This window comes from Eucyclogobius newberryi, unplaced genomic scaffold (genome assembly GCF_026437365.1).
Source record: "Eucyclogobius newberryi isolate DKJ021-1_F unplaced genomic scaffold, fEucNew1.0.hap1 SCAF_10, whole genome shotgun sequence".
In the NCBI taxonomy this organism is placed as follows: domain Eukaryota; kingdom Metazoa; phylum Chordata; class Actinopteri; order Gobiiformes; family Gobiidae; genus Eucyclogobius; species Eucyclogobius newberryi.
In genome coordinates, this window is record NW_027315724.1 from 14,318,400 (window position 1) to 14,339,896 (window position 21,497).

The following is a 21,497-nucleotide window of genomic DNA, read 5'->3' on the forward strand; positions in this document are numbered from 1 at the left end:
TCACGAAGGCCGGAATGATCAGAATGTTACAGCGACACTGACTCGGATAATGACAAGATGGATCCTGGGATGTGGGATGTACGGGGCATCCAGCACAACTGTTAAACTCGGACACTGAAGATGAACAATTTGAATTTGTGGACGAGGAATGAACTGAAAAAGTGAGTATACTGTGTTGTATTTTACGTGTTATTACTGAACAAGTCAGAGTTGTTGTAAATACGCTCATTAACGTCTGAACAATGTTGATCTGAATGAGTTGAACGCGTTTAATAAAGATCAAGTGACTGACTTATCTGTCTGTTTTGTTTCGCTTAATGCGCTTTATATATGAACAAGTGTGTGTGTGTGTGTGTGCGTGTGCGTGTGCGTGTGCGTGTGCGTGTGCGCGTGCGCGTGTGCGTGTGTGTGTGTGTGCGTATGAGGGTGTGTGGTGGGATTTAATACACTGTAAATCACTTGGTGTAGCATTTTATGGATGAAAAAAAAGATTGATTGAGTAAATGTAAATAAGGACTATTCACCTGTTAATTCCACCTAACACACCTCAAAAACAGAACAGGATGAACTGTCACTAACAGTGTTTTGGATTAACTAAGACTTCCAGTTTAGTGTTTCCAAATGCAGAAAAGAAAGACTAACGGTTTAAAAAAAGAATACCATTTGAAACAGTGTGTTATAGACAGGTCAACATTGTTTCTGTCGTGGACTCGTAACTGCAGACATAATCATCCCTGCAGCTTGCAAAAAATGTAACATAGTAGTAGTAGTAGTAGTAGTAGTAGTAGTAGTAGACTTAAGATGCATTGTTCTACAGGGTGGACCATACGTTTCCATACATAGGATTGGTCGGCGTGGGCCCGTGGAGTGGCGTCCCAGAACTTCAGATCTCTTCCCTCTTGATTTCTATCTTTGGGGGCACTTGAAGGCCAAGGTTTATCATATAAAGATACGAGAAGTAAATCATCTCAAGAGACGTATCATTAACGCCATTACAAGGATAACTCCATTAAATGTGTTTTTGGTTATCATGTAGAGCGCATTATATAAATAAAAAGGGCTGTCCGACATAATATATTTTATTTTTCATATGTATGCGGATGTATTGCCCTGTAGTTTGGGCCCAGTTTGAGTCCTAATGTAGATTTGGATTAGTCCTGTTCTAGTCTTGGTTTAGTCCGAATTTTGATGTGGAGAATGTGCAAGTGAGAACGCATCCTTTGCCAAACTTTACTGAGCAACAAGGGAGATTATTATGGCACAGTAGCTTATACAATATTGCAATATAATAACAAATCTCAAGTAATAGTAGAAGTAGTAGTATTTTACATGTTTTGGTAGTGCCAACTTAACTTATTTTCTGATTAATGGTGCTGTCATGTGAAATAGGAATAGATAACACTTTAGGATATATAAATATTACCATTAATTAGCCTTAATATAATAAAGCAAAAGGAAAGGTGTAATTCACAATGACGAAATATTTATTATCTACTTATTGTAGATAATAAATTTATTTAACCCATTAAATAAGTAGTTACTAAGCCTGAATCATTATGAATAAACTGTGTGCTCATTATTAATTCAGGTTTATTTTTTGCTTCATTAAGGCTGTAAATAATGCATATAAAGTGTTACCACAGAACATGGCTAAAATCCACATTTTAAATAATATTTTCAATAAAGCTGAATTTGTAGGTTAGTATGAAATCATATCTTCAACATTTCGATCCACTCAATTTATTCCAATATTCATGCCTGTAAACGTAAACCATTAACTATCCTCAGAAGCTCTTAAGTGCACTATCTCTTGTACAACATTATATCATATCATGAGTCCCTTCACTCAAGTCGATACCTCTATCGTACTCACCCTATCCCTATCACATCTTTCCTTCTCTTGACCTTCCCTCCCACTTCACCCTTACCTAACATCCTCCTCTCATCAGTGTTATGTCCTCTTAAGCTCCGCCCGCCTCCCTCACACCTACACACACATTTCACCCAAGGTCACCACTGAAGGGCAGGTATGGTGGCTTGTTTGGTATGCATATCCTAACACCGCAGTCGCACGCTAAACATTTACCTCTGCGGGTCCGCCTCCTTTAATAGCCTCATTATGGCGATAACTATGCGTACATGTCCCGTTTCTAATTTGGCCCGTTTTGCCTTCACCATATGTGGCGCACTCTCCGGTCCGTGGCCCCAACACACCTACGAGTTGAACCTTGAAATGACATCCAGTAGCGGGAGACAGATCGCCTGACAACACGTGGAGCCGTGCACGCATGTGGCTGCGACGGGTTTTAGCGTGAATGTTGATCAGGTCACACATCCATCATCATCGCTGTGAGGGGGGAAAATGGGATGATACTAATTATGAAAATAAAGGATGTGCTTGAGGTGTAGTTTTCCTTCAGGTGTAATAGCTGGGGCCCGATGAAGATGTCTAGAAGTGATGCCATGCAGAATGTGCCAAAGCCCCCGGGAGCCGGCTGGTGCCAGAAAAGCTACTGTTTGCCAAGTTGTCAAAAGAAAGTGTGATGTCAATTAATCATTAACATAAAGCGGTCATATCTGTGTGTAGGACCAACAAATTATTATAGTTATTTATAGAATGTAAATGCGTGTCAAATCCTGAAATATTGCAATAATGCTGCAAACAGTTGGTACAGTTAGTATTGATCTGTCCCTTTCAAAATAAAACATCATTTGAAATCTCATCTTGTTAAAGGGTTCTATAGATGTTTGAAGATAGAGACAATTTAAAGTAAGACTTTAAGTTTATCATGTAGGCCATTTAGCGATAAAGTATCAAATCAGACTGTCCAAACCTTTGCTCTGCATTCATAGATAGAAGGATTTTTTAAATTATTATTATTATTCAATACCAATATTTAGTTCATTATACTGTACCAGCAGCAGCAGCAGCATGGGTTCTAATCCCAGCTCTGACAGTTTGCTGCATGTCTTCCCTTCTCTCATACCCATTTTCCGCTAAACTGTTCTGCCAAAAAAAAAAACTCCAAACAATTTTAATGTAGTGTTCAGAAGTAGTGTTTAGGGTCTGTTTCTTTCAGTTGACGGCATGGGGCATGTCTGTAAAACTAAAGTCATTTCCCTTTGGGGTCAATAAAAGTCATTCTTATTCTGAAATACCCTAAAAATAAATTGATAAAATAATCGCTTTTGATAAATAAGCATTGACCAGTATTATAATTATAATTGTATGGGGGTAGTGTAGTGTCCCTTTTGTATTGTCATAATATGAAATCATTGGACGATCTAATCTGGTAACCAACACCAAGGTTTGAACTAGCAACTCTCCAGCAATTCTTACACGAATGGACAGGTGTAGTGAGAATTGAGAGTGAAGAGTGGGGAGAGACATTCAACAAACTGTCGAAGCTGGGAGAACGTCCTGCATTCGTTGAATCGGATACAGAGCTAAATGTGCCCATAGACATCGTGAAGCCTATTACCAGAAACGACAGATTAGTTTTGTGTTTTTCAAATCACATACAGCCAACATTTCTTATACACTAACAAGATTATTAGAAGCCAGTTTGAGGTCGTCTTCTCAGGACTCAAGACGTGCGAGGTGACGTGGCGGTGACAGCAGAAGACTGTGGAGGAACGCATGAATCTCGTGAGGGTCAGTCTGCGCATTGAGTTTGTGAACTTTATCAATCCCTCAGCGCCGGGCCCCGTGTTGAAGGCCGGGATGGACCATAAAATGTCCGTCGTGCTTGGCTAAAGTGCAGAGGCTAAGGCATTTTTCTCCGAGGTGTGAAGGACATGTTATCACACTGTGTCCAGAGGATGCTTAGGATTCTGTCTGCACGCTTGCCGGGATATAGTTCATAGAGTGGGTGCTGGGATATTATGTTGCCGTAAGATACAATGAAGACGTACAAGGGAAGCAAAAAGGGATCAAGAACCTGTTTGGTAAAATAAAGAGTGACAAATACAGTCTTAAAAACATGTAAAAACAGGGCTAGTTCATTTAGTTTGCAGCGGTTCAAACGTGTTCCTCGTTCTTCATTCTTAGCGTCCTAATTCTTCACTGTGATGGGTTTATGAGCGCGTGTCACACCTTTTGACACCTTGTTGTTCTAAAAAAGTGTATTAAAGATGACGTTCCAATGCAAAGGTCAATAGAAGCCGGCAGAGGTGACACTCGACTTGATCAAATGTACTACAACTTGGACTTAAATGCCAGTGACATGGGACGTGAGTTAGACTTGGAGCGCCGTGACTTGAGGCGACTTCACAGTTCGACCCCCCAAAAATAAATATGCTTAGAAAACAACAGCAGTCAAGGGCTGGACACAAATTATAACTGAATGTTCACAAAATGGAAACGTTTTTCTTTATTTAACAGACTTTGGACCAAATGGGAAAGGCACATTGGATAATTTGAGATTTTCTTTTCATTATTTTTTAGATGTAGATTTATTTTCTCTCTGTGTCATGTTCTGTGTGTGTGTGTGTGTGTGTGTGTTTTTTGTTATATAATTTTAACTCTCATTCATTCATCTTACAGTTGACGTACCAGTACTTGATTGAATTTACAGGAACAAACAGACCCTACCTACTCTCTATTTATGATATGGACTTTTTTATTTATTTTTTTGGACCATATTTCATAATTCGGTTTAAACGCTCTGCAAAGGACTTGGGACTTGATTCAGACTTGTGGGCCACTGACTTTGGCTTGGAATTTGAGGCCAAAGTTCCCCTTAAATCAAGACAGTAAAAGCTATATATATATATATATATATATATATATATATATATATATATATATATATATATATATATATATATATATATATATATCTCAATTACAAGTCCAGTTCTATAGATGCCATATTTAATGCCATACTGTGGAGTATTCCAGACAAAGATATTGCTTATCTATGTAGACAAACTGGTCTCAAACCCTCCACCAGAAAACAACAGGCTCCATCTTTAAAATGTAAAATTTGTTGGTGACACATAGAACCAGTAATTTCCTTAGAATTTCCTTTTTTATCAGAAGTGATTCATATATTCTTGCTCCTGGGTCTCTCCTGTTCACTTCATACAGATATTGTACAGCTTTAGGTTTATTCTGTATGAGCAAAAAACTATTTGTGCTCAATTAGTTTCAGCGCTTTAAATTTGAATTTCTCAAAACTGCTACTATATCTAATATGTATCCAAGGAGATGCAATACAGGTATATGTTACTTTCCATGAACAAAAAGTGTATTAGCTGTCAGGTATATTTCATGCATATTTGTTTGGTATCTCATGTCTTCGCCTTGTTGGAATAGTTCTTAACACCGTAGCTTTGACGCACATTAACGCAATCGATATTTGAATCTCATAATCCCTAAAACGCACACACCAAAACAATTACAGCTTGGTGTCTTTCTGATGATGTCAACAAACTCAGACCAAAATAATGACTTGAACCAAAGTGTCCGTTTACAGAGGGGGGAGGTAAATGTTGCTCTGGTTTGGACCGGTGCTGCTGTGATATGTAGAATGCAATAACCCCATGTCTGACCATGAGGCTGTCTCCAGTAAGGCTGACTCAGCTCTACTGTATGTGTGTGGCAGCACTTCTATCACCCCCCACCACCAGCCTCTCTCTCTCCCCCCCTCCCTGCTCCGCTCCCTCTCTTCTCCCACTCTACCTCTGCAGTAGCTCGCTTCTCCCCGTGCCGGCTAGAGACTTCGGCTTCCGTGCCTCTCCGCTGCTGCTGCTGCTGCTGCTGCTGCTGTTGCTGCTGTTGCAGCCGGGTTTTATAGCATCTTATTACGTGCCTCTATTTGACAGTGTGTCCCAGTCTGGGGGGCAACCGCAACAGCCCCCAGCCTAAACCAGCCTGCCTTCTTTCCTTCCTGCTCGTTTGCAACTGCTGCTATACCCTGCTTAATTTTTGCCTTACCGGATGATCATCGGACAGCCTTGGGGAAACACAACAGAATCGGATGCAGCTTTTGGTTTTACTTGCCTCTTCTTCTTTGCCAAGAGACCTGCAGAGCCTGGACAGAAGAGGAGGGAGAGCCCCATTCAAGAATCCCTGTCCGTTCATTGCTGGGACAGAGTGCAGAGGAGGAGAGAGGGAGGGTCGAGGAGGACTTCAGCAGTGCAGTTAAGCGTCCCAACACATTCAGAGCTGCGTAGACCGCAACCTGCAAACTGGAAAAACTGACAAGACAAGGAAATATTGACATAGTACCAGATAGATAGGTGGTGTCATGGCGGCGGCGGACAGCACCGGTTCGAATGTCTCTAGTCGGCTGAGATCGGGGGACCTACTTCATGCTGGCTTGGCAGTGGCACTGTTACTGGGTGAGCATAACTTCGCCGCCGCGTACCAACGGCACGCAATGACTGGCTGTGATTAGTTTCTGTCATGAAACAACTAACCGATTTTGATAAGGGTTAGGTAGGGTTACTTGTTGCTTCAAAGATAATTGAGGTTGGGGAAACTTAACACGGATTGAAATTGACATGCGTACAACCAGGTGTCTTTGGAGCGTCTTCAGTGTCTTCGCTAAGGTATGGAGACCGATCAATAACTGGGAGAAAAGGCGTTAGTCATCACTTTAGAGAGTTTGATAGTGGTTTGGGATTCTCTGGGATCGCACAGGGGAGTATTGTGACCGAAAGTGACGTATAGTGGTGCAGTGGTGACTTGCTCAAATTTTGTCTGGATGTGTCGTTACTCGTTGCTTATTATGCCCAGTTTAAAATGTCCCGTCGCCTCCCTGTGCTCGGAAGTTCTGACAGGCCAACGGTTTGAACGTGGTCACTTGATGCAATCATTACATCGTCAGTGTACTTTGCTAATCCACCTGCCATTTAAATGCAGTTATGTGGAAGTACAAGTATTGAGCTACTCTAACAACACAACGTAATTGAAATGGCGTGATTAGAACAACACATTGAACGTATGTGGGGTGGAAAAGAGCTTGAAAAGGAGTTTTTTATTATTTTTATTCAAACTATGTAACATGTCTGGATGACAGTAAGAGTGTGTTAACACTTTAACAATCACCACATCAAAATTGGGACAAATTTGGGATTAAACATGGGGCTTAACCTGAACCAGACCAAGGACTAAATAAAGGTCGAGAATAAGACAGAACAAAAGCTACATTTAGACTAAACTAGGATAAAACCAGGACCAACCCAGGAAAAAATAAGAGCACTATGTTGTGTTCTCAAACAACATTTAATTCTTTTGTTTATCTCTTCTTAAGGACAACAGTGGCATAGTGGGTTAAGCAGTCAATCGACAAAAAGACAGTAGCTAGTTCAAATCTCGCCTGAGCACATCATTTTACAAAGTGTCCTTGGGGAAGATACTTTACTGACACTGACCTTCTTCTTTCAGTGAACACATTAGTTTATCTTTTCTTAGGGGTGACAGTGGCACAGTGGGTTAAGCAGTCACCCAACAACAAGAGTAGCTGGTTCAAATCTCGCATGAACACATATTGTCGTAAAAAATGTCAACGTTTCCTTCTCCAGTCCCCCTAGTTCCTGAAATTATTATTATGAATCATTTTTCATTCCAAGTTTGGCAAATCCTAGCGTGTTTCTGTTCCATGTGTTTCCAGTAAGGGTCATTGAGGGCTGACATCTGTTTCAACTAAAACTCTTTAGGTCTCTTTGGAGTACAAACTTCCTAACCACACCTTCACACAAACAGTAGCACAACATTTGGGGTTCTGTTCTCTTTCCTCCTCTTCATAAGCCTGTGCACCTGGAGGCTCACACCAGGTGCTTGGGGAAAAAAAGAAGAACAAGGACAATGGGAGAGGTCATGATTTACAAGCTCGTTATTTATAGGATCCTATTTGTACTGCACTTTATAGTTCTGATGACTCAACGCAAGGTGTGTGCATTTTCATCATCACCTTATGCTGGCTCAACATTTGTGCTGCTGCTTTTTTATTCATTTTTTATTTATTTATCTATTTATTTCAGGGCAGGGCAGGACAGTACTTTTAGCAGATTAAAGCTTATCATTTGATCGTGACAAGCAAATTTCAAGGTCAAAAGACTTTTAAGGCTCATCAACAAGAGAGCAGTTATTTCAAAACACCTGCCACTTTAACAGTCATTTAATTCTAACTATTCATTGCACTGTTTCTGTACTTTTAAACTGTACATTCTGCATTTAGACTTTTTATTTTTTATTTTAGCATGCCGTATTTGATATATTTTTTCGCTATTATTATTACCCATTGTTGTAAGTTCCTATTTTGTGAATTTTGTTCACCGGCAATAAAACATTTTTCTGATTTTAATTAATATTGACGAAATTTTCTGACAAATTTTCTAATTACATCAATCTTTTTTTCCCACAGATTTTAACTAATAAGATTTTTTTTTTTAATTTAACTAATAATTAAGGTTATTAAAGTGTAATTATTGTAAAGTGTTTTTGTCAGATTAAGTTACATGAAGGAAAGATGTATTGTCAACAAGACTCAGGTAAAACACAGGGGGCCCAAAGTGGGGTCCATGGGCCAAACCTGACCCTCCAGAGGGTCTATTTTCCAGAGATTTGTTCGTACTATTTACTGTATTTGATAATTTTGTGCTGAAAAGACAAAGGAGACCAAATCAAGTCCATCCCCCTGAAAACATGTTAATAAAAGACAATGTAATTATAAATCTATTTGCAAATAAACATTTTAAATGCTACACAGAATTAGGTTTGGCAATTGGGATGTTAATACGTTAAAAAATTTGCCCAACGAGGAAAAAACTTTTAACACCCGACAGATGATTCATGTTAAATATAAATTATGAGCGGCAATGATCTTTTTCAGGTTGCATGAGCATTTGGCGGCTTCAATTGGTTTTGTGAAAAATGTGCATGTTTATTTAGACAATGCCTTTGACCAAATGCAATTACTTACAATACTACAAGTACGGTACGGTAAATAAAGAAAATCTGCTTTTTCATGTGCGGATTACAACATGGCTAAAATCTAAAACAATATTTTTCATTATAATGTGATTAGAAGAATATAATCCATTCCATGTGTACAGGTTTATCAAGCCTCCATATATAAGTGCACAATAAATAAATAACTAAAGCTTTTCCAGCAACAATAAGTCAAAATTTGTGGCAATTGAAATTAATCTATCAAATATCTAATCGCTTTGGGGCCACTACATCACCGTTTTTTTATGGAACTCACTTGATTTACAATCTTTGAAGTCTGCAGCAACAGCAAAATGAAAACACCTACTCAGCTCTGCAACTGGGTGAAGTGAGTATATCTTCTTTGTGCATACGACCGAAGCGCACCTGAATCATCCATTTTAACGCAAAAAAAAAAAATATATATGTAAACGACCCAGATCAATGACAAATATACTGTAAAATAATTGCACATGGAGACAAAATTTACAGTGAAACCTTCATGCTCTCAAATCTGGGCCACATTTGTGCGCCAATGTGAACATAGCTTTGTGCCCAGTGGGAAATGGTATGAAATGTCCATGAAAACGGAACAGCGGAACTAGGCCAGTGGAGGTTATAGCGTAGAAAGAATGAACCAACCAACCAACCAACCACCGCCGTTAACAACCCGCTTCAATACCTAACCCATTTATTCTCTGAAGTCCCCAGCAGTTAAGTTGACTAATTAGCAGCTCTGACCATTCACCTTGAAGAGGACATTGCACTCTGCTGACCTATAGCTTCCACGTTGTCACCTTTATAACCGCCCACAACGCTAACCATAACTCTTTTTTTTTTTATCTATCTACCGCTCCCCACTCTAGTTCTCCTTCGATCACCGTTGAAGGTGATGATGTCGCCCTCAAAGACGTCTCCAAGGGTTTACACTGAAAACACATTAACCCTATCATCCCTGGCCTACTTCTAGACGTATATAAAATAAAAAAAAATAAATAAACATCACCTTGACAGTCAACCAAGGACACACGCACAAACAGTCGGATGCCTTTGGTCCCATTAGGATTCCCGATTCAGATATTGATGTTTCCCAATTTGGACGGAGAGATACTTGATAGTGGAGCTAAAAATACCGTGTACTACGACGCGCAAATAAGACGGACACGCGCATGCAGACGTTGGGGGCCCACGCTGATAGCTGCTGCTGCTGCTGCTGCTGCTGCTGCTGCTGCTGCTGCTGTTGCTGTTGCTGCTGCTGCTGCTGCTGCTGCTGCTGCTGCTGCTGCTGTTGCTGCTGCTGCTGCTGCTGTTGCTGCTGCTGCTGCTGCTGCTGCTGCTGCTGCTGCTGTTGCTGTTGCTGCTGCTGCTGCTGCTGCTGCTGCTGCTGTTGCTGTTGCTGCTGCTGCTGCTGCTGCTGTTGCTGCTGCTGCTGCTGCTGCTGTTGCTGCTGCTGCTGCTGCTGTTGCTGTTGCTGCTGCTGTTGGTGTTGCTGCTGCTGCTGCTGCTGCTGCTGCTGCTGCTGCTGCTGTTGCTGCTGCTGTTGGTGTTGCTGCTGCTGCTGCTGCTGCTGCTGCTGCTGCTGCTGCTGTTGCTGTTGCTGCTGCTGCTGCTGCTGCTGTTGCTGCTGCTGCTGCTGCTGCTGCTGCTGCTGTTGCTGTTGCTGCTGCTGCTGCTGCTGCTGTTGCTGCTGCTGCTGCTGCTGCTGCTGCTGCTGCTGCTGCTGTTGCTGCTGCTGCTGCTGCTGCTGCTGCTGCTGCTGCTGCTGCTGTTGCTGCTGCTGCTGCTGCTGCTGCTGCTGCTGCTGCTGCTGCTGTTGCTGCTGCTGCTGTTGCTGCTGCTGCTGCTGCTGCTGCTGCTGCTGCTGCTGCTGCTGCTGCTGCTGCTGCTGTTGCTGCTGCTGCTGCTGCTGTTGCTGCTGCTGCTGCTGCTGCTGCTGTTGCTGTTGCTGCTGCTGTTGGTGTTGCTGCTGCTGCTGCTGCTGCTGCTGCTGCTGCTGCTGCTGCTGTTGCTGCTGCTGCTGCTGCTGCTGCTGCTGCTGCTGTTGCTGCTGCTGCTGCTGCTGCTGCTGCTGCTGTTGCTGCTGCTGTTGCTGCTGCTGCTGTTGCTGCTGCTGCTGCTGCTGCTGTTGCTGCTGCTGCTGCTGCTGCTGCTGCTGCTGCTGCTGCTGCTGCTGCTGTTGCTGCTGCTGCTGCTGCTGTTGCTGCTGTTGCTGTTGCTGCTGCTGCTGCTGCTGCTGCTGCTGCTGCTGTTGCTGTTGCTGCTGCTGCTGCTGCTGTTGCTGTTGCTGCTGTTGCTGTTGCTGCTGTTGCTGTTGCTGCTGCTGCTGCTGCTGCTGCTGCTGCTGCTGCTGTTGCTGCTGCTGCTGCTGCTGCTGCTGCTGTTGCTGCTGCTGTTGCTGCTGCTGCTGTTGCTGCTGCTGCTGCTGCTGCTGTTGCTGCTGCTGCTGCTGCTGCTGCTGCTGCTGCTGCTGCTGCTGCTGTGGGGGCCGGAGAGGTGCAGGAGGAAGGAGATGAATGGCGGGGAAGTGGAGTGATAGTAGTAAAACGGGGGCGTGGAACAAGGGAGCGGGGAGGTGTTGGGAAGTTTATTTCTGGATTCTAAAGGGGGTACTTATCGGAAGGGCTCGGCTTGTACTGGAATAGGAGGGTTCTCTTGGTTTATCCAGCAAGATATAAGATGAGTAAAGGAAAATAAATTAGTACTAAACAGAGCTTGAAGTACTTTGTTTAAAGTAGGGCTGGGCATTGAGTCTGATTTTTATCAATTTAAAATAGTACATTTTTCATGTTTTTCGCCTTTTTTATTAATAAGTCTACAGCCAATGCTCAGTCACATTTGAACACATGTGGTTTGGAGCAGATTTCACACTTGGAGGAAGAAATTGTCAAATTTCTGAGTCTTAAAAGTGTGAAAAACAACACCTAATGCATTCCCGATTATTCTCAGCGTTGAGTTTACGTAAGCCCTCTTCAGCAGAGTTTAACGTCAATGCTAACGCTAGCAAACATTGAACGAAGCACATCCTTCTTCGCACCATTTGCATCACATTTTACTCCATTATAAAAAAATATGGACGTTTTAATTGTAATTCTTATTGAAAATGAAGACATGAGGAAAGAAATTTGATATTTTTTCCCCGTATCATCCAGCCATAATCTATAGTCATGGTCCATATTTATTCTCAGTCCTGAGACACTACTTTGCACTTTTGCCAAATCACAATACTATACACTATATACACAATATTTCTGAAGTGTATGTTACAACAGATGATTCACCAATGTTCAACGGACAAATATTCCAAGCCATTTCACAACTACAAACTTTGATGGGGATAGTCACAGTCACTGTATGTTTCAGGCTGGGTTCTTTCTCTGTCTAGCAAAATGAGACCAACTTGTGTTTGATCGAAAACAGCCATCTCTGCCATCTCCTCTCATTGCTTTACATTAGAATGATTCCTCCGATTAATAATATATAAACATTACATTAACATAAGTGCATTGAATTTACCATACCATTAAATGAAAGCAAAAATAGCATGCACTGTATATGTATAGGTAATTGTCCATTTTCCATAACCGTCGATAGGTCCATTGTTCTTCTAGGCCATAGTTTCCATTAGGATACAATGCAATTCAAGATTTGGAAGAAGGATTTAGCGTAATGGAACACAATGCCTCAAATCTATCCTTTTGTTTAGTTTATTTAGTCTGTCTCAGCACTGCACAGTTTTAAAAGCTTCGGCGATGGAACAATCAAGAAATGTGTAGAGTGAGGCAAAATGTGAAACAGGAGACAAATTAAGTGGATAAAAAGGACTACTGCTGAAGCCGTTAACAATAATTGATGTTATTTTAATATAAATACAACTAAAGTGTGTTAATTTAAGTTAGGAAAGTATGCATTATAAAAATAACAACTAAAAAAGATCAGTAAAAAAGGACTCACAAGCTTCAACATATTTCCATCATTATTTTCTACATAATTAAAGGAGTTATATTATGCTTAATCAACTTTTATGAACTTTTAACCATGTGACTTACTCAGAGTTGTATTTTGAATGATTCAAGCTGTATTTTTTGACAGTTTTTGACATAAACTGGACAGGGACTCAAATCTTGGACATAGTATGCTCTAACCTTGCTCTTTATTGCTCAGTAATCTCAAATAATATACACTCCAGTCCCGCCCTGTCTGTACCTTTTTGTCCTCCTGCCGTTGCTGTTGTTGTTATTGTATCTTTATTTATACCGTACATACGTTTTGATTGATCTGTATTTTCTTATAATAATAAAAAAAAATTAAACCATCTTGCCCAATTTTATTTTTCATTACATAAATATCAGTAAACAAAGTTGATTCCCTGCATGACTGTGTTTCCGTCACGGCCACAGAGTCATCCAAGTCCTCTGACACATGTAAGAGTGAAACGTGACCCATGTGCGATGAGCTTTAAAAATAGCTCCCCAGTGTGTGGCACGTACACCAGCTGTTGAAAACATCGGCCGAACCCACCACCCCGAAACACGAGACCCCTCATCCCTGTTCAACAACAAGGTCGAGGCACCGTGGACTTGGATTTGACTTCTGAATTGTGCAAGCAAATACTGTCCAAGTTTAAATTCCAATCATTTTCTGCATGATTGTGCAAATAAAGTATTGAAAAACACGTGCACAACATTAAAAACTACTCATGACATAATATTAAAGGGTTTGTACCTGACTTTTGACTTTGAACCATAAGGAAGAATCCAAGCAAGACGTATATTTTCGTTGTCGGAAGGGAAAAATGTGTGAACAACTGCCTGTGAGTGAAAGGAGAGTTTATGGACGAGTTAACTGTTCAAACTAAAACATGTTCCTGTTTAATGTTCAATATACAAATTATTGTTTTGGTGATCACTACTAGGTGAGTACTTTAGTCATATATTTGACAGCGTGACAGTACAACTACTTTTGGTTCCTCTTCCCACTGTGAGAATGCGTGAAAAAAAAAAAAGTGAAAAAGTCTTTTTTTTACAATATTACATGATTGTATGCATTTGCTCTCTTTTTTTTGTACCTGATTTTGTTTTTAATGATTTGTCCTTAAATAAATGAAAGCCCTGAAGCAAGCGGTTGCAAATACCAGTGGCACTCTAACTTCAGTACTTTCATCCATACAAATTGTGTGTGTATTTCAGTCATGTAGATTATCAAGACAACCAGGCATGAGATGTTAGCTTAACCTTCACGCGATTAGCCGTACTTCAGTCGTCTTCATCAGTCAAGGTCGAGCTAGCATATTCTCATACATATTTGTCTTCAAACATTACAAATATCTGTAAAGCACCCACGCCATACAAACTAAAATTAAATGCTAAAATGTAAATTGCACAACGTGAGCTCCATTTAGTCATGGATGAATAGTTTGGTGTGAATGAACTTGACTTACCTCATTCAGACATGTAATCCTGCCAGACTTCATGTCCAACACTCTGGTTCTCATAAACGCCTCTCTACTCATCGCCAAAAGTCTTCTTAAAAAATAGTTGAAGCCAATGTGGCGCTCAACAGTCGAAGTCAACCAAGGTCTCGATAACCAGTGGTAACTAAAATGTATAACGTGATTTGGTGGCCAAAAGCCTTGTTGTCTTCGCTCAGCGCTGTTATAAACTGACAGACTATCTCCCCTTGTGCTTTCAGGAGTGTGGAGCGTAGGCGCATTGGAAGTCTCCACAGGGAAAGTGTCAACTCTGGAAGCCATGAACGGCTCCACGGTGCTGCTGCCTTGTACCTACTCCTCCTGCATCGGCATCAGGAACCTCTACTTCAACTGGACCAAAAATGGAACCACGGTACTGCACATTCGCAAATGTTACTGAAAGAGATCTGATTCTGATCTGAACACGTTGTGAAAGTCTATCTCGTATGTGTTCCATTGCAGCTGTGTGAGGCCAGGATTCCCATCGAGGGAGTGGAACCGAAAGTTGCTGTGTACCATGAGCGCGTGGAGTTTGTGGGCTCATCCAAATCCAACAACATCTCCATCCTGCTGTGGAACATCACCTTCGACGACGAGGGGGACTACGTCTGTTTCGCCAGGAACCCAAAGGAGAAGTACCGGAACCACAGTGCAATCTACACTCTGATAGTGGTGGACCAAAGTATGAGACATGCTTGTGATGAATTTCTCCTCAGGTTTCAGAATGATGAGAAATTAGGACCATTACCAAAGCTATTGGGGATTTAAACAAGCAATCTTACATTTGAATGGGAAAAGTCCTCAAAAATATTGCATAAAAGAGGAAGCAGAAATCCATGAGTAATTTAAACACATAAAACATAAAACACCAAACAAAGAACCTGACACAGAGAGCAAGTAAACTAAATCAAGAAATCCACTAATTTAAAAAATTGTCTTTCGAAAAGGTAATTTTTCTAATTAGTCCAAATGTAATTATTTGAATGTCAATTATAATTTGGGTCCAGTCCTTGATTGTTGGTGCAGTTAGAGTCATCCATTTGTTTGTAATGGCCTTCTTTCCTGTTGCCAGAAGAATGCTCCCAAGGTATCCATTTGTTGTGTCCATGGCAGGGGTTTTGAGGCCCAAATACTTAGTTCTGAAGGCTTTTGGATTAAAAAAAAATATTTAATTGAACTTATATGAATTTAATATTTTTTAGTACACTAGGTAGACCAAAAATACTAACAAATATAACAAATAACAGCAAACGTAAAGTATGGTAGAAAGCTTGAGAAGTTTGTAAAGAACTACAAAGAACAGTATTGTGAAGTGTAACCCTTTTTTTTTTTCAGTGAAGGAGGTTGACAACACATTGACGACGATCATTGTGTCTGTTCTGGGCGGAGTTATCGGCTTTCTTATCCTCTTCATGGTCATAAAGGCGTTGGTCATCCGCTTCGTGTGCAAGGGCGATGAGAAGAAGTAAGTCAACCACTCAAACGCAATAAATTATGATCAATACTATATTCAAATCCCATGATCACGGTTCAGAGAAAGAATCTTGATTTATTCTCTGATGTCCACCAGCTTTTTACTTGTCAGAGAGTTGTAAAGCGAGGCAAGAGACTATCCAGTAGCTGTTCACGCAGTCGTTTTTCATACCTAACAGTGTGGTCAGGTACCACTGCAAGAATTACACTTTTTTCATTACCTATTCCAGTATTATTCATTATAAACAGAAAAAAACACAAATGAAAGAAGTAAAGAATACATATTTTTGGTACCAGTTGTTTTTCCTGGATCAGTAATGTTTTTGTACAGGTACCTTTTATCGTTATCAAGTCTGAGTTGCATGTTGTGAACTAGAAACAAGTCATAAATAGAGCTGTCTGCTAAGAAATATCATCTTGAACGAAGCTGGAGATGTCCTTGGGTTTAACTGGAACTTCTTCATTGCTAGAAGACGCTACTCGAGCCGTAAGACGAACCTGTTGAAAACCTGGAACCAATCAGAGGTCCTATTTCGAACTTGTAACACCTTCATTTGTGGCTAAGGTTGTTGCTCAGTTTAAAACAACCTTTAGCAACACTACCTGTGCAGCTTTTCAAAGAAGTCTTCCCTGCTCTTTAGCCATCTGTCTCATGCATTATAAACTCCTCCTTATCAAATGGAGAAATCCCTGCCTATACTTCAAACACTTGTTCATCCAACCACTGATTAAAAAACCTGCTTTGGACGCTGAAGAACTATCGAATCACCGCCCTATTTCCACCCTGCCTTTAATTTCAAAGCTTTTAAAGAACTGCTGTCAACTGTCAGCTTTTATCAGTGACTTTAATATCGTCGACCAATATCAGTCAGGTTTTCGCTCTTTCCACAGTATTGAATCTGCACTTTGGGAAGTTGTTAAAAACATCCTCCTCCCTTTAGACTGCGGGTGCTCAGCTATCTTAATTCTACTTGATGCACTCCGACACAGTGGACCATCAGACCTGACTATCTCGCCTGAACACAGAGATAAGGTTCTGCGATCTCGCCCAGAAATGGTTCCAGTCCTATTTATGTGATGCGAACATTTTCTGTTTCCTTCCCAGTTCTCATCACATGTGGCTTGCTTCAGGGCTCTATCCTAGGGCCCGTCCTCTTTTCATGGTACTTGATCCCAATCCCTCAGCTGTTTTCTCACCAAATTCAACGTCTACTATCACCTCTATAACGATGGCCCCTGGCTTTATATACCAGTTTCTGTAGAAGTGTCTGGAATAAGTGAAGTGCTGGATGGATGAACTAAATAGGTCTTCGCTCTGACCTCATCAAGCCATCCCTGGACCAATTATCTCTCAATAACACACTCAACAGTTTGACATTTTGGAGATTACACTGACTGTGCTTTAAATTTGCAAAAAACAAATCAGCAGTGTTGTCAAATCTTGAAATTGCCACTCCACTCAGTCAGATTTTTAACAGGCAAAAAATGATGAACACATCTTGACAAACCTCCACTGGCTGCTAATTAAATGTAGGATTTGCTGATTTGTTAACGCCATACTCGGCTCCTCGCTCCCTCGCGTCCTCTTCCCAGGGCCTATAGTTAGTCCCCTCTCATCTTAAAACCAAAAGAGAAGTGCTTTTTTCTGTTGTGGCACCTGAACTCTAGAATAATCTCCCTTCCTCTTGCATCGACCAGATTAAATCCCTACTAAAAATGAATCTTTTTAATCTGGCCTTCACTTGCTTTTATGGAAATTGTGTTGAGTGACGTATTTTATGAACCGCTGATAATACTGTGTCGTTTCTTTTACATATTGTTCTATTGTAAAGCACTTTGGTATAACTCAGTTGCTTTTAAATATGCTATACACATAAATTGTCTTTGCATGGTGAGAAACTGTCCATATAAGTGTAGATGCTCTTAGCGTTAGGTACGAGTGACTTACGTGCCTGGCTGAACTGTGGTCACTCAGTGCTCCTGACAGCTTGCCCCAGCGTGCTGACAATGCGCCCTACGGGGACCAAACAGTATGCCTTAACCTTTATCGCCTCTCTGTCCACAGTAAAGAGTGCCTGGTGAGCTCAGGGAACGACAACACGGAGAACGGACTTTCAGGGGCCAAAGGTGAAAAACAAGGGACACCAAAGGCATGAGCCGCAGCGGAGCCCAGTGCGTCTGTATGAATGTATATATGTTAAACAAATGTACAACGCTGTTAACAGAGGACTGTTTTATCCAACTAGGCTAACAAATACATGTGAATATTTAATTATTTTTGAATCATGCTTGAAGTGTAATACTATGTGCCTAGGCTGGATCACTCAAACACATACAGTAGCTAGCTTATAAGTCGTTAGCTAAGTTTGGTTGAATCTTTACTTCGACGAATGTTGTCAAATCTGATCCCAAACAAAGCTTTGAGCTGGAAGTAAACATTTTGATGCCATAATGGATTGCCATGATCTCTGAACTGCCATTTATCGACTGAGGAACAGCACAAACTGCGCGCGAGCTTCCACTTTTAACTGCAATGAAAGAGAAATTTACATACAGCTGTTTTACAAGGAAAACAAATGACGTGTATTAAACTATTTCTATTCCAAACTAGGATTTAGTAGTAGCCACATTTATACAGATAATAGTGAACATAGTAAAAACCTCAGATAGGAGTAATTATTTTGTATTTTATGTTAGTCCTGACCATCCACTGCCAATCCAGTCTAAAGGAGTTTCATGTTTACTGCACGGGGCTATATTTGACTCATTTGATGGAAGTTTAAAAGATATTGATGAATAAATGTGTTTAAATGATCCAACCTGGCACAGTTTTTTTGACTGCTTTAGATAAAAACACAGGTGCCTGTTTTGCTTTGGCTCCCTCTGCTGGTGGGAGGATAAATACACAGGAGAAATGTAAAAAACGAGAACAAAAAAAGAACAACCCAAACCCTCAATGACAATCCCCAGACCCCTAGCTCTCTATAGAAAGGAATGAATTTAACCATGCTGCTTCTGACTAATAACCAATGCATTTTAGCATGTGCGCATTTTATATAAGATGCAAGAATACTTTCTCTAGCTTCATAAACCCCACAGACACATGTCTGTATGTCCTCATATTACCATGCACTCCTCACTAATGCATTGGGAGAATGAAACATAGCTTGGAAACACACCCTTTATATTGTTTCTGGAGCACTGTAGACATTTCAAAAACAAGTCTGTTGCACATTCAGGAATGACTCAAGACAGTTGATATTGTTGCAAACCATTTTGATTAACAGAATGTTGATATTTGAAGCAGGTACAGAAATCATAAAGTTTATTATAGAATGTATATATGTGAAAGAACAGAAAAGAATTGTTCGTGATAACTGATTGGTCAAAGCACTTTTACTAAACGTACTTCACGTTAGTTTTGCACATTTTATTCAAATTCAAAATACAGTAATAAAATCACATCTATTTGTTTTCATTGGGACTTAAGCGCAAGTGTCCCTGAATGTGACTGGTGAAGTGGGCTGTCCTACTCTCACAGAGCAGAGATGGCTCCGCCCACATGTCCACATGCCACACATAGTTATGTATTAAGTACCGAGCTCTGCACATTCAAACATTGCAGCACTTTACACTGGCCCAATAAAAGAGAAAACATGTGAATAATCTTAGAAGCCATGACAGTTTCAGTTAGCTTCTATTACCCAATAACACTGGGTAATAGACGCTCTGGAGAGCATTTCCTTTCTTGCTTTCAGTGGAAGCAATAAGACAGACCGATCCGATTATGCAATAACCTGTTTTATGGCACTTTATAAATGTGTGTGAAATGGCTCTGATGGAAAATGTTTGTGATATTTGTTGAATTGTGTTGTGTTGCTCATAGACTTGCTTTTTGTAAAGTCATTTATTATAGTTTGGTTTCAGAATAAACAATCATTTTAGATTGTTTTAGACTTCGGAGTAATTCTGAAGCATGGTGATTGTTCTGGACCTCTGTGTTAATCGGTTGCACTGTAACCTCAATGCTGTGAATGTTCTGAGGAAGCTGATCTCAAACAGAGATTTCCTCATCTGTTTGTCCATGTTATTCCTCTCTGAAGAGGACACATAGCTCGAGTCTTCCTTTAGAGAAAAGCAATATCATAGGAAGGATGTTTTTGTCAGGGACATAGACATTATGTGTCCACAGTGTTTCATGGTCAGGGAAAGCACAAGCAGAAAGGTTATCTTATCTTAAGAAGGCTAAACGGGCCGGGTCTGTCTGTGTCTGTCAAGTCTGTTTATTTAATTTACACATAACTCAGATTCTTGTGAAATACACCACCTTGTGCTGTGGTAAACTCATGACTTCATCTCACTCTCCCGTCATATACTCACAGTTGTACTTCTGTCTGCAGTGGTTACTGCAGTACTGAGTCTGCTCTGTGCTCCTCTGCAGTGGTGCATCATAGCGCAGTAAAAATGCATTACTGCCACCTAGTGGCTACATTCTGTGTTTACTGTGGCAGCCAGAGTTGCCACTAAGCAAAGGGACATAGAAAATGTGGAAATACTTTAGATGCCCTATAAGAAGTAATGCTTGAGTTATTAATACTAATGATTGTAAATCTCATGCTTGCCGTGTTAAGTGGCTATAGTGCTAGAAATGACTTTCCAACTGAATCCAGTGTACTTTTAATGTATAGTAAGTTTTTAACAAACATTTTAAAATATATCTCTTATTTGATGGAACATTTATCAAAATGATGATCAATAAAAATAATGTAGGAACCATTTTTGAGAAACAAAAGCTTAGGTAGACTTACTGCCAGAGCGGCTGAAACTCATACTGCCAATCCAAGAGTCTCATGTCTGCTGGTCTTACACACTCCTACTACTACACACCTCTGGCCTAACAGACACTCCCCTGTCTCCAATAGGACCATACTTTCCATACCTTTACTAGCACTACACTGTAGGCCTGATACATACTCCTACTACACTCCACAGACAGGACACTTCTCTTATCGCTCCAGCAGGCCAGTATACTTCTACTACACTGTGGGCCTTATAGTACACACTCCTTAGACCCAACAACCACCCCCAATGCCCTGTAGGCCTGTTAGATCTCGGCCTGTTACATATATATAGATATATACATATATACATAGGCCTTCAGTATGTCCCGTTGGCCTGTATTGCACTGCATGACTTCACTAAAACGATCCTGTTTGACCTTCACACTGCCAAAAGAGGTCCACCACATTCCACAGACCAACAGAAAAGCTAACCTCACTACAGTTCAAAAAGAGGTAGAAAAAAATCTGAACTTTCTCTGTAACTATGAAAAGATTTGCATATACATTTAAAAATTAAGCACAGATTAACTTTCTAATACATCATAATAATATTTATTTACCCCCAGATCAATTATTCTGACAAACAAGCTTTCAAACAGCCAACAGCCCATTTTGAAAAAGAAAAAAAAAGATTAATGTCTCTTTTCCACTCCCTTTGAATGTTGAATGATTTGTCCACGTCTGTAGCCAATGTAACTCATGCTTCCTTCATGACTATGCACCAGAACCTTGACTTGTTACAAAACACCCTGGAAATAAAAGCAAATACAACCTG

General features: G+C 40.6%; 1 protein-coding gene across 1 annotated transcript; it reads left to right on the top strand.

Moving 5' to 3' along the window:
- The first annotated feature begins 5,690 nt into the window (after window positions 1-5,690).
- Window positions 5,691-21,497, top strand: LOC140374471 (sodium channel regulatory subunit beta-4-like). The gene is made up of 5 exons (XM_072461381.1): window positions 5,691-6,348; window positions 14,630-14,781; window positions 14,871-15,090; window positions 15,744-15,873; window positions 17,947-21,497. The coding sequence occupies exons 1-5, from the start codon at window positions 6,255-6,257 to the stop codon at window positions 18,035-18,037; spliced, it is 687 nt and encodes a 228-aa protein (XP_072317482.1). The 5' UTR covers window positions 5,691-6,254; the 3' UTR covers window positions 18,038-21,497.